Source organism: Phocoena phocoena, chromosome 2 (assembly GCF_963924675.1).
Source record: "Phocoena phocoena chromosome 2, mPhoPho1.1, whole genome shotgun sequence".
In the NCBI taxonomy this organism is placed as follows: Eukaryota; Metazoa; Chordata; class Mammalia; order Artiodactyla; family Phocoenidae; genus Phocoena; species Phocoena phocoena.
Window position 1 is genome coordinate 166,503,165 of NC_089220.1, and position 14,337 is coordinate 166,517,501.

Below are 14,337 nucleotides of genomic sequence, written 5' to 3' on the forward strand. Positions count from 1 at the left end.
GGGGCACAGGGACTTGGTCTGGAATCGCCATCTAAGACCCAACAGGGCACCGAATTTGGGCCTGGAGCCACTTCTGCGACAGGGGTATTTTCCTTACGCCATTATCTCATGGGGGACCTAAATGGAAATGACCAGCGGCTGGGTTTCTCAAACTTGTTTAGTTGGAAAGATTGCAGCCCTCCTTATAGAGAGGATGCTCTACACCTGAAGCCCACTTGCCAGCACCCACAGCTGAACCAAATGGGGACCCCGGTGAGGGAAGAAGGCCCTTATGAGAGCACTGCTCATTAGTGCGTCTTGGCAGGGCCTTGAAAGGGGAAACCAAGGCAAAAGGGTTGGAACAAAATTCAAGAAATGCAGCAAAACAAATGAAGACGCCTCTGAATTTTTGGAAAGGATTTATCAGGCCTACACACATCATACTAATGCAGATCCCGAGGCCCCTGCAAATATTAGAATGGTAAATTTGACCTTTTGGGGCAAAGTGCCTCCGATTTCAGGAGAACACTGCAAAAATTAGATGGTACATTTGGAATGAACCCATCTCAATTGGTAGATGTTGCTTTTAAAGTGTTGAGGGAACAACAACAGAAGAAAGATACAAAACGGAATGCCACTTTTTTGGCAGTGGCGTTGGCTTCCTGGAAGGCAGGTAACCCGGAGAGGTAGGCCACAACCGGGGAAGGAACAATACGCTTGTTGTGAGGGGTAACATCGCTGGAAAACAGATTGCCCTCTGCTGAGACAGAAGAACAGTAGAAGATGAGAGCCTCTCCTGGTAGACAGGATGCTCTGAGTGAAGAGACCCAGGGACTCCCTTGGCCTTGAGACACCCAGCTCCCCACAGGAGCCAGGGGAGAACTTGACGCTGGGGCGATGACCTGATTGACCTTCTGACAGGCCTCACCCTGAAGGTTTTCAGCACAATAGCGTGACATCTGAGTCCCGCCAGAACATGCTTTAAGCCAACAGCTGGTACTTATGAACATCCCAGAAAAGGAGACCAAGCCCTTGCCCCCAGAGTCTTCAAAATAACCCAGAGACTGCTGTCAGACCTCCCAGGTAGGGACTCGACACAGAGGAACCTGCCCCACCGAGGACCGACAAATATTTACTCAAAGGCCTTGAGCCTCAGGAAATCTCAGATACCTGCTAGTGTTTTGTGTGGACACCTTTTCAGGATCGGTGGAAGCATATCCCACCTGGACAGAAACTCTCTGAAGGGGTTAAAGCCCTCCTTAGCGAAATCATCCCCTGACTTGGATGAAGGCATTAAAACTGCATTCATCCTAGAGACGGCAATCAACAGGAAAAACCAAGAAAATGAATCATATATCAGAAAGGAACGTTGCTGAAACGTCAGGAGACATTTAACTTGGGATAACCTTGCTAGTTGCCATGCCGTGGATCAGTGGCTCCCAGAAGCAGGCTTAAATTAAACACCTTTAAAACATTGTATGGTACTCCATTGCAGGTGTGTGCCCAGGCAGGAGAATCTATAAACGCTAAAAGACCTAGCGGTTGCCAATTACATTAAAACTTTGGGCTCTATACTGACCTCTGCTCCTGAGTTTGACTCCAACAGGTCTGCCCATCCAGCTGAAGTAGATGGGAATTCCATGGCAGCTGGAGAAGGGGCCACCAATTTCTTTAATTGTGTCCAAATAAATAGCACAGGAATTTATGTGTATTAGGAACTGGAACCAAAACCCCAAGTTCGATTATGAATTAGACAACAAAGTGCTAATAGGTTTCATCGGGTTCAAATAGTTGTAGATAAACAAAGGCTGACAAGATTCTAAGGAATATTCATCACCTCCGTTCAACAGGAAGTAACCAGCCAGAGTGGTCTTCCTCCCTTTTCCCACAAGATTGTGGAATGGACATTGACAATGAGGAATTATTATAGGGAAGAACCTTTTGTGTTCTATTACAAGTTAGTCACTAAAGGGATATTGCCTATAAGCTTAAAATATACATAATGGCCCATCTCTGGGAACCCTGACTCCCAGGTAGTGAGCATTAAGCTAAAATACCTTTGTTTAGCTCACAGGAAACATCCTGACCAGGCCCACCTGTGATTCCTTTCTGCAGGGAGAAAGAAGTTAACACCTCCCCTCTGGAGGCTGACCGGAAGCAGGAAATGTTTGACTTCACTCCCTCCCCTTTTAGTATAAAAGAAGCCTGAATTCTAACTCGGGCAAGATGATTCTTTGGGGAATGAGTCCACCATCTTCTCGGTCTGCTGGCTTTCCAAATAAAGTCACTCTTCGTGCCTCAACACCTCATGTCTCGATTTATTGGCCTGTTGTGGGGGCGAGCAGTGTGAGCTTGGACTCCGTAACAGCATCCTCCCATTCTCTCTGTCTGATTCTGCTTCTGTCATCACATCTCCTTCCGTGACGCTGACCCTCCTGCCTCTTTGACATATAAGTGAATGCATTGCATTACTTTCACATAAGTGATTGTGATTGCATTGGGTCCACCTGGATAATGTCCGCAACTCAACATCCTTAATAGGGGGTATCTACAAAGGCCCTTTTGCCCTGTAAGGGGACATGGTTACAGGTTCCAGGGATTAAGGCGTGGACATCTTGCAGGGGCCACTATTCAGCCTACTTCAACAGGGAAACCACACTGAGATGTCTCTAAAAACATGAATATCAAAGTAGATTTTCTAATTTCTCGTTTTCTTTTCAGATGCAGAGAGAAATCGTTTATGCAAGAGGAGATGGCCCTGGTGCCTCTCGACCTGGACCCACAACTCTTCTACCCCACGCCATTCCAAATTCTCCACCGTCCACTCCTGTGCCACATTCCATGCCTCCCTCTCCATCCAGAATCCCTTACGGAGGCACCCGGCCGATGGTCGTTCCTGGTAACGCCACCATCCCCAGGGACAGACTCTCCAGCCTGCCGGTCTCCAGATCCATCTCTCCCAGCCCCAGCGCCATCTTGGAAAGAAGAGACGTGAAGCCAGATGAAGACATGAGCTCCAAGAGCCTCGCGATGTACCGAAACGAGGGTTTCTACGCCGATCCTTACCTTTATCACGAGGGGAGGATGAGCATAGCCTCTTCGCACAGCGGGCACCCACTGGATCTCCCCGACCACATCATCGGGTATCACCGCGCTGCAGTTCGTTCAGCCAGTGCTTACTGCAGCCCTTCTTTGCAAGCGGAAATGCACATGGAGCAGTCACTGTACAGACAGAAGTCAAGGAAGTATCCAGAGAGCCTCTTGCCTACTCTGGGCTCCAAAACGCCCCCGGCCTCTCCTCACCGAGTCAGTGACCTGAGGATGGTGGAGATGCACGGTCTCCATAACGCCCACGGGCCCTCCCACACCATGCAGCCAGACCGGGTCTCACCCAGCCGCCAGGCCTTCAAAAAGGAGCCCGGCACCTTGGTGTACATTGAGAAGCCACGGACGACTCCAGGATTAGCCGGAATGGTGGACCTCGGCCCTCCTCTAGTTGAGAAGCAAGTGTTTGCTTATAGCACGGCTACGATACCCAAAGACAGAGAGACCAGGTAAGGCGGTGAGGGTGGCCAAGGGTGGTCCACGCCCACGTGCTGGTTTTGAGGGCTGCCTTACAGAAGTCGAACCAAGAGAACAGTGGTCAGCTGAGCGCCAGCCTTGAGCACTGTGCCCTGTGGGTACTGGCCGCTGGGGGGTAGGGGAGGAAGAGTAGGACCAGAGGGCTGTTGTCAGCAAAGAGTTTCTAAATCTGGTGGTCGAGTGAGGCTGGGCAGTAGCCAGGCTAAAGGCAGGCAGGCGCCCCAACAAGAGAGGTCAGAACGGGCCTCCCGAGTGTGGATCTAACGGCAGCATCGTTAATGTAAATCTGAATAATTGAGAAGAAAATTATGATTTCAGAAACCATTCAGACAACTCATCAAAAGCTGATCATAACTGATCTCCCACGGAAAGTGAGTGAGTGGTTCAAGTGTTAACTGTTTGAAATGGCGGTTTTTGTTCTTCCTTGTGAAGTGCGATTTTGTTTACTCATCTGGTTATGAGAAATGAAAAGGGTGTGTCACTGTCTGTCATCCAGGGTGATAAAAACATGAATTTGCATAAAAATAGGATGGCGTCAATGTAATACTCATTCAGGAGTGGTACAGAGATCAGCAAAATTTTTCTAGTGGATGTGACACTCCAGGAGTTTAAATTTCTTTTTAAGTTTACAGGTGTTTATAATTTACCAGCCCAGAACCTTCATACTACATCTTGAAAACCCTCAAGTCTGTAGAGTAATAGAAAAGCTAATCTTTTTTTTTTTTTTTTTTTTTGGCCGCGTTGGGTCTTCGTTGCTGCGCGGGCTTTCTCTAGTTGCGGCGAGCGGGGGCTTCTCACTGTGGTGGCTTCTCTTGTTGCGGAGCACGGGCTCTAGGCACGCGGGCTCAGTAGTTGCAGCAAGTGGGCTCTAGAGCACAGGCTCAGTAGTTGTGGCGCACGGGCTTAGTTGCCCCACGGCATGTGGGATCTTCCCGGGCCAGGGATCGAACCCATGTCCCCTGCATTGGCAGGCGGATTCTTAACCACTGTGCCACCTGGGAAGCCCCAGAAAAGCTACTCTTGATAGAGGGGATCTCCCTACCCTGAACTGGCTGACAGAAGGCAACATAATAATTATAATCATAAAAATCTAGTCAAAGAAACTGTGTCCAAAGGAGGTTAAGCATTTGACCTGTTGTCATATGGGAATTCAGAAGGGGCATGAGAAATAAAATTCAGATATTCAGCCTCTCAGTACCTTATTGGAACCACTGTTCCATCCTCCTTACCAAAACCGATCATGTCACTTTCTATTACATAACCTTGTAAAAAGAAAGCCAAAATTGTGACTGGAATGTGATAGTATATCACTATCTTAATCACACAGATCGGAAAGCTCTGTCCTCACTGGCAGAATTTTATCTTGAAAGGGCCATCTCTTATCTGGTTCCAGAAGAAAGATTCCAGGAAGATGGAAAGAGAATAAACCTGGAAGTTGGGGGATCATCAATGTACCAAAAAGCTCTAACCCTCTCTACACAGTTTAAAAAAAAAAAAAAAAAACAGCAACAGTGGGCTTCCCTGGTGGCGCAGTGGTTGAGAGTCCGCCTGCCGATGCAGGGGACACGGGTTCGTGACCCGGTCCGGGAAGATCCCACATGCCGTGGAGCAGCTGGGCCTGTGAGCCGTGGCCGCTGAGCCTGCGCGTCCGGAGCCTGTGCTCCTCAATGGGAGAGGCCACAGCAGTGAGAGGCCCGCGTATGGTTAAAGCAAACAAAAAAAAACAGCAACAGTGACTGGCTTGACCTAGAGTGAAGTGGTTTATAGACAAGAGCTACCAAATATTCAAGGAACAAGAGGTTACAAATTGTCTTTGCTCTGCTGCTATAGTACTGGTTGTAAGGGCTACAGATAACTTGGCTTTTTAGTTAACTGCTTGCAAGGTCACCAGGAGCCACATCTGATACCGATGGAGCAGATTGCACATTTCCCAGAGATCCTGTACGTGGCGCTGGATTCCATGACAGAATGAGACTTTGCATTGTTTCCCTTGTGGAGGGAGGGTATACATTCTTTGTGTGGAAAGAAGGATGAAACAGGTATTTGCTGAGAGAAGAATAGATGATGGCAGAGACAAGGCTGTGTGGTTACCAAACCATATTTTCTTTTCCTCTGGGGCACAAAACTATCTGCATCTCCGAGCCTCCTTTGCAGTTAAGTGTGGCCATGTGAGTGGGTTCTGGCCTATGGCAAGTGGGTAGAGCTGATGTAAACTGTCTCCAAGAATAGTTCCTATTAAAAAATCTGCATGAGAAACAAGACAAAACGGTGACAGGCTTGATTATGCAGGACTAGGAAAAATGAAGACTCGGAAAAAGGTATTTATTCTCTCCTTTCCAAAGTCCTTAGGAAGTTAAATTCTAAGAATCAAAGCAAGGGATGCCTCCCATGGCCATAGAAAGCTGAGGGCTGCGGGATAAATACTGAGGCTCTTTGAACAGACCAGTGTCACAACCAGAGGGAAGTCTACCAAGACGTGCCTTAAGGCTCTAGGGAGCTTGCGCCCTGTGCTTCTAAGAAAGGGTAGCACATCTGCCCCGGTGGGCTGTGAGGGGCTGGTTGGGAAATGTGTGTCCCTGATAGGAAGGGACTTGGAGTCATAAGAATTTAGTCCAGGAAAAAATAAGAACTATCCATCTCCAGGGCCAGAATCCGTCCTCCCCCACCACCCTGCTGACCCACCTCGTGGGAATGAGAGGATCGTGAGCTTGCTTCCACTGTTTATCACATCAAGCCACGTGCACCCTGCTGGGCGCCAGGCACACTCTGGCCAACGATGGCGTCTGGCTTCTCGCTCAGCACCTAGTTCATCGTCACGCATGTGGTTACCACGTGCATATAACTGAACATCACTGAACCCAGTTCCCGGGATTGGGTTATGGGTGGGACCAAAATGAAGGGCCCTCTGCTATGTGGAGTTGCCTCTGTACTGCTCCCTGATCAGAGTCTTGAAGAATTTTAGCCTTTGGTAACATCGGTATATTTTCAGGGCCTCTGCTTCCTGAGGTTTGTTTTTTAAGGAAGCTCAGAAAACGCTGTGGGTTTCTGTCTTATGTGTTAGCAACTCCTTTTAGAAAATCCAAGTTCTTATTTCTAGAAAAACAAGGATTAGGAAGGTTGACTAAAGGTTAATGTTGACCTAAAATACACTGTCATGATCACTGCCATATTCTGACATATGGTTGTAATTCAGAATATAATTTTACATTTTTGAATTCATTCCTGTAAATGTGAAATAGCAGAGGAGGAATTTTATCTCACATCTTGTCTGGGTGATTCCTCACCACAGGCTAGATTCCCTTCTGTAGCCCTGCGCACGCGTGCGCGCACACACACACACACACACCGCCTACATTTAGAGTTGGTATTACTGAAACACCTAAACATTCCCACTAACTCAACCCAGGCACACGACAAAAGTATGTAAAGAATGATTCTCGAGTAAAAACTTGAGTCTGGACATTGTACTGCTAACACTGCTACCCACCACCCCACTGTTACCTAGACAGGTCGGAATGTGCCATACTTCCTCTTTTTCAGCTGCAATTCTAAACTCTTGGAAAGCTTGATGTCTAGGCTGAAATGTAATACTGCTGGGTAATATAAGAACACTGACGATAGCTATCATTTATTGAGAGTCTTTTATGGACCAAGCGTGATGTTAAGTTTCCATACATCATCTGATGTAATCGTCATGACGATCCAGTGCGGTATGTACTATCATCATCCCTATTTTACAGATGCAGAAACAGAGCTCAGAGAGGTTAAGTAACTTGCCCAAGGTCACAAAGCCAGTAAGTGGCATAGAATGTCCAGGTACATTAAGGAATCCACACTTTTTACCACTGTGCAGTATTCTGCCTGCTGGGTGAGAACTGTGAGCCCCACCTTCACCCAGCGGAGAAGTGAATTTGGGAGTGAATTCGAAGCATTTCAACCAGGACAAAATGCTAAGTAGCTGGGCTTCCCTGGTGGCGCAGTGGTTGAGAATCCGCCTGCCGATGGCAGGGGACGCGGGTTCGTGCCCCGGTCCGGGAGGATCCCACGTGCCGCGGAGCGGGTGGGCCCGTGAGCCATGGCCGCTGAGCCTGCGCGTCCGGAGCCTGTGCTCCGCAACGGGAGAGGCCACAGCAGTGAGAGGCCCACGTACCGCGAGAAAAAAAAAAAAAATGCTAAGTAGCTGCTCTGAAAGGATATTTACGATCATCAACATGGTAGAATTTGCATAATTATGCTGCTAAATATATACATGTCATTTAAAACATAACGGTCCCTAGTATATCAGCACAATTATGCAGAAATAGAGGAAGAAAACATTCTTGGTAGATTTTATTTTGAAAAAAATGAATGTGAGTACCATGTCAAAGAAAATTTTAAAAACAAAACCAGAAACAATTACTGAAGCACACAATTATAATCCATTGTTACACCTATACAGTGGTGCTATTTTAGATATATTTAGTCTGTGCAAGTATTTGTAAAGAAGCTTCAACCCCTAAAAGTAACTTCATGAGTACAGGGTCCTATAACATGTCAAACCAATTTCTGTTGCAATTTCATAATATTAAAAAGCAAATCCGAGTGTTTATATGAAACTCTCGAGTGAAGTTTTACATCTAAGATGTGAAGCTACAGAAACACAGGAGGGAGACTGAGAAATCTGTAGAGATGCTTTCTTTTGGGCACTGCTGGATTCATATACTCTTCAGAAGACCACTTCTATGAAATAGCCCATTAACTGCAGAGTGTTAGAAATCAGAGAGAAAAATTTTCTTTCTCATCTGTACTCAGGAAACCTCCAACGGTAGCTTTTTTTTTTTGGAACGCAATTTTGTAATAGCTCTATTGACTTGAAAATGAGTTAAAGACAAAGTAATTTCCCCTTGATCTTGTACGTAGCTCATGTGCTTCGAGTTAATGAATTTGGTATCTCTTATAAAGATGCTTCCACAAAGCATCTAGCGGTGACAAATTATATATAGGAGATCTGGAAAACATAGTGTAGAACATATATGATGGTAGCATCTTCCTGCCAAGACGGCCATGGACTTTGGGTTAGGAAAGCGGATTACAACTGCTTTGACCTTCAGAATAGTATGGTTGTCTCTCAGTATCTATGGGGATTGGTTCCGGGAGCCCGTGGATACCCAAATCCGCAGATGCTCAAGTCCCTTATTTAAAAGGGCGTAGTTCAGTCAGCCCTCCATATCCGTGGTTCCACATCCACGGATTCAACCAATCTGCAAAATTCTTTCTGCGGTTGGTGGAAACTGAGGTCGCAGAACCTGCGAATATGGAGGGCCGACTGTAATTCTCAAGTCTGAGCTTCTAGAAGGAAAATGACCTTGAGTGCTGAGGTGGTTTTACCCAGATGATTTCCTTTCAGCAAGGCCTCCCGGAAGAGAGTGGGTCCACGTGACTAAGAGGCCCTGTGCAAGGGAGACAGTGTGTGATAGGTGACTGTGGGCGTGAGACTCTGTCTTGCCAAGGTTATAAAATTACTTCATTAAACAGCATCATCATCCCTATCCATGGCACATAAAACAGCCCTTAAGAATTGTAAAACTCTAGGACATTTGTTTTGCTAGTTTGTATTTATAGCTTGGCTCATATAATGTGAAATATCTCTATCGAAATAACACTCAAAATTCAAGGGTGCTCACTGCAAAGTGACTAATAGCTCTCCTTCCAAATGTATAACAGATTCCTCCTAATAATTTTTCAAGACATGGTAAACTTGAACCGAGATCATACTTTTTACACTATTCTGCACCTACAGTAGCTAAATTCAACAGACTAGTCAAGAATTCACTTGGGAGCAGATTCTTGCCTGTCTGGGCCCTTGTATGTGGAGGAAAAAAGCCACATGACATCTGCTATGATTTCTAAGGCATCGCAGATGTAGAGAAGTAGAATCCCGTGCCTTAGAATGAAAGGGAAGGAAAATTTCTATGTACAGGAGGAAGCCTGCATGCCAACTGGTAGCTTGGGTCTGTTCTTAATCATTTTACATCACTTTCTCATTTTATGAGCATTAAGTATTTTTGTGTTGGTAGCTTTGAGGAATAGGATACATCCTCCGTTTACCAGTTAATTGAAAGTCTGAATTCATATTTGTGTCATTTAAAATGTTCACAGTGCCTGGCATACCTTTGAAGATTTTCTAAACTATGTTAGGTGTCCTGCTAGAGAGGTGATTCTGAAAAAGAATGGTTAATTTTTTTCCTTTTCCTGATTGTATAGTCAAAAGGGAGCCATATCAGACGTCTTGTAAGTAGTTAGACTTGGGATCTTCCCAGAGCAAGGTTTCTTAACTTCTGCACGCTTGGTATTTGGGGCCTGTCCTGTGCATTATAGGGTGTTTAGCAGTGTCTCCAGCCTGCCCCCATCCCACTAGATGCCAGTAGCAAACTCCCCTGCAATGCTGCCCCAGTCGCAACAACCAAAGATGTGTGTCTCCAGACATTGTCAAATGCTGTCAAATCCAAAACGTGGATCTTGATGATGATTAGCTCAGTTCTACCCTTTCCCTCTTGGTAAAGCAGCTTCATTATTGTTAGAACTTGCTGTTATCTTTGGTTCAACCAACCTGTGATCAGTCATTCATTGAGAGGCAGTCACGTGCCATGTTTATGAACATGGTCTCCAAAGCCAGATAGCCTGGGTTCGAGTGCCTGTTCTAACACTTGTTAGCAGTTGTAAACTTTGACAGATCACTGAGTCTTGCTCTGCCTCAGCTTGCTCGTCTGTAAAATAGAGATAATAATAGCACCTACCTCATAGGACGGAACAACTCATTACAGTTAAGTGCCTTGTGCCATGCCTGGTGTAGCATAAGTGCCGAGTTCCTACTTTGAACAAAGCACTCCACTAAATGCTACTAAAGCCCAGAGATGAATACACAGAAATGGCTAGGACAAGGACTGTGCCAGAGGAAGCAGGGAGACAAATCGTTAACTATAATGCTAGGGAAAATATAAAGCAGGTGGGCAGGGGATACAGGAGAGAGAATGGAATTAGGTGGGATGAAAGATCCAGATGAGAATGTTTAGACTCTCAAAGCTACTTTTCAGTCCCTATCAGGAGAATAGTGGGGGTCGTACGTTGTCTTGGGACCAGGTGCCAAGAGACAAGCCAGGATTACAGCATCTTCTTAAAATTGCACCTGAGCTGTATGACGGATGCCTAACCAGGTAGCGCTGAAATTATTAGGTTGTCTGATGCCTGTTTTGATGCCTAACAGTGCCAGACCGATTCAGTTATTGTCTGAATTGCTTTCCTGGGTAGCTCTAATTAGGGATCAGTAAACGGTTATTGATCTCTCTGTGTGCTTAGCTGGGGACTGATTGCTTTGCAGGGTACAAAGAAACTTAGATGTGTCCCCACCTGCAAGGAATACGAACTGGGAAGACCGTCATAAAACATTAAAAGCATAATAACGAACGTGTAAGCTATGCCGCGGTTAAGCGCAGGAAGCTTCTGAGCTACGAATGCTTATTAAATAACTGGTTTTTAAGAACTAGTCCCAACAATAGGGTTTCATTCGTAGGTGTTGCCCAGGGATGATCTTGTCACCCTAAGAGCGGCAGTGTCTCCTGGTGAGGTGGAGAGAAGAGAGGAAGCTTTACAAGTCACTGAGGGGGGACGGTGTCTTTCCCTGAGGCTGGAGGTGCAGGGGGAGATCTGTTCCCAGCATCTCCCAAGTTCAGCTGGAAAGTCAGGACACGTTTTCCTTGAAAACAATGAGGAACAATGAAAGGACTAATAATACACTGTAGGTTAAAGAGGCTTCCATGGGCCAGCTGGAAATCCAACCACCATTTTATTCCAAGTTCTAAACAATGAAAGTAGACGAAAACTTTGCAGTTACAAGCCTACCATAATTTGGGGACGGCTTGTACATAATTAATTCCAAAGAAGTGATACAGAGAGTGATTGCTGTGAGTTCAGAAACGGGAGCATTTTCCTGAACTTAGGCTGGGCTGGAAGCCTTCATGAGAATGCCAAGAGGGACTCGCATTTAAGGAATTCACATAATGGAATGAAAAGATACCATTTGGAAAGACTGATTGGTCTCTATTCAAAATGTGCTGTATTTCTTCCATTATGCTTCCTATAAAAATGACATCTAGATACGATGTTTTGGCAGTCTCAGAGCACATAGGTGCTGATGAATTGAATTATGATTTCATTCACAGGAATATAACTTTATGGTTAAGTAATATTTGCTAGTCATTCCTTAGGCTGCTGAGTTCATTCAAGAGCTGTCTGATAAACATGATATTCAACCAACTGACAAATGTCTGAAGCTAGCCCTACTCTTATCCAAGGGATAGTCTATCAAAAATACCGGTGGAATGACTGCCACAAGCTCTGTGTTACTTTGAACAAATCAGTTTCTCAAAAGGGAAAGCCATCCTCTGTCACTAATTAGGTGACATTAAAATGCACCCCGGTTTCTCCTCTGAATATTCACGAGGTGCTGTCAATCAGACGCCTTGGGTCTGAAACCAGAAACTAAGTCAGAGCAACCTAAATTCTGTGAGATTCAGATAAGCCCCTTTCCTTGCCAACTAACACGTCTTTCTTCAAAGAGAAGAGGAATAAATATTTAGGTACAGGTTCAGCCTGGCAAGATCAACTCACTACAGAATTGGTGTGACTATGACCCAACCTGAAGATGGGGCTCATCTAAAAATAGCCTGACGGCCCAGCAGCTGAATAATCCAGGGCTGCCATGATGTCCCAGCCATTTAACCCCTCTTGTGATTAGTTGTCCTGCTCTCTGGTGGAGTTTACAGAGATTACACTTGTCCTTATTTGAGTTTTGGACTTGATTTTTCATGAATGAAGTGATTCAAAAATATAGCCAGGTCTAGGCATTAATTTGAATTTCCAAAAATTGTGGGTCTTAAAAAGTCTGTATTGGGGCTTCCCTGGTGGCGCAGTGGTTGAGAGTCCGCCTGCCGATGCAGGGGACACGGGTTCGTGCCCCGGTCCGGGAAGATCCCACATGCCGCGGAGCGGCTGGGCCCGTGAACCGTGGCCGCTGAGCCTGCTCATCCGGAACCTGTGCTCCACAACGGGAGAGGCCACAACAGTGAGAGGCCCGCGTACCGCAAAAAAAAAAGTCTGTATTGACTCTTACAGGGCCAACATGTATTGCCAGTAATACCTACTCTTTCTCCCTGTCCATCTTCAGAGCTGAAGGGATGCAATCTCTTTTTTTTAAGTTTATTTTCTTGAAGTATAGTTATTTACAATGTTGTGTTAATTTCTGCTCTACAGCAAAGTGATTCATATTCTTTTTCATATTCTTTTCCATTATGGTTTAATCACAGGATATCGAATATAGTTAGTTCCCTTGTTGTTTATCCATCCTATATATAATAGTTTGCCTCTGCTAATCCCGAACTCCCAATCCATCCTTCCCCCAACCCCCTTTCCCCTTGGCAACCACAAGTCTGTTCTCTGTGTCTGTGAGTCTGTTTCTGTCTCATAGATAGGTTCATTTGTGTCATATTTTAGATTTCATATGTAAGTGATATCATATGGTATTTGTCTTTGTCTGACTTACTTCACGTAGTGTGATCATCTCTAGGTCCATCCATGTTGCTGCAGATGGCATTATTTCATTCTTTTTTGTGGCTGAGTAGTACATTGTCTATATGTAACACATCATCTTTATCCATTCATCTGTCAGTGGACGTTTAGGTTGCTTCCATGTCTTGGCTATTGTGAATAGTACTGCTGTGAACATTGGGGTGCATGTATCTTTTTGAATTAGACTTTTCATCTTTTCTGGATACATGCCCAGGAGTGGGATTGCTGGATCATATGGCAACTCTATTTTTAGTTTTTTAACTGTTTTTCAAAGTGGCTGCACCAATTTACATTCCCACCAACAAGGTAGGATGAAGGGGTTCGATCTCTTAATTGCAGACTTTTAGAAGGAGAAACAGGACACTTTCCAAAGGACCAGTGATTGCTACTTCTCTGGTCAAATGATGTTTTCACTATCATGCAGCCTCAGGTTTTTTTGTCTTTGTAATAAAGGCAGTGTGTCCCTACTCCTGCACAGGGATCTAAGAAGACCAAAAAAAAAAAGAGAGAGAGAGAAAGAAAAACCCATGAGAGAGACCAAGCATAGGAAATGCCTTCCTTCTTTTCCCTAGGAATCATTATCTTATCTCTTTGGAGTCCACCCTGAGAATCTGTGGATCAAAAGCAGGTGGGAAGGGCTTCCCTGGTGGCACAGTGGTTAAGAATCCGCCTGCCAATGCAGGGGACATGAGTTCGAGCCCTGGTCCAGGAAGATCCCACATGCTGCAGAGCAACTAAGCCCTTGTGCCATAATTACTGAGCCTGTGCTCTAGAGCCTGTGAGCCACAACTACTGAGCCCATGTGCCACAACTACTGAGCCTGTGCTCTAGAGCCCGCAAGCCACAACCACTGAGCCTGCATGCCTAGAGCCCGTGCTCCGCAACAAAGAGAAGCCACCATAATGAGAAGCCTGCGTGCCGCAACTAGAGAAAGCCCGTGTGCAGCAATGAAGACCCAATGCAGCCATAAATAAATAAATAAATAAATTTATTATTTTAAAAAAAAAAACAGGTGGGAGTGGGGAGCTTCCTTCTGCAGCCCCCGTAGGATCACTCAAGAGACCATCACCCCGTATCCTCTGATACCTTCACTCATTGGAAGGTCAAATACGGGTCTGTATTCAAGTAGCCAGAACGTGAACAAACAGCTATTCATACTGGTTTGTACCTGTA

General features: G+C 45.5%; 1 protein-coding gene across 5 annotated transcripts in view; it reads left to right on the forward strand.

Annotated features, from left to right (window-relative positions):
- Window positions 1-14,337, forward strand: part of KIAA1217 (KIAA1217 ortholog) — a 321,560-nt gene that overhangs the window by 244,229 nt on the left and 62,994 nt on the right. For all 5 annotated transcript variants that reach the window (XM_065870849.1, XM_065870852.1, XM_065870851.1 and 2 more), the window contains one exon: window positions 2,701-3,533. In XM_065870849.1, coding sequence (XP_065726921.1) covers window positions 2,701-3,533 — 833 coding nt within the window. Of the gene's footprint in view, window positions 1-2,700; window positions 3,534-14,337 lie in introns of those variants that run through there.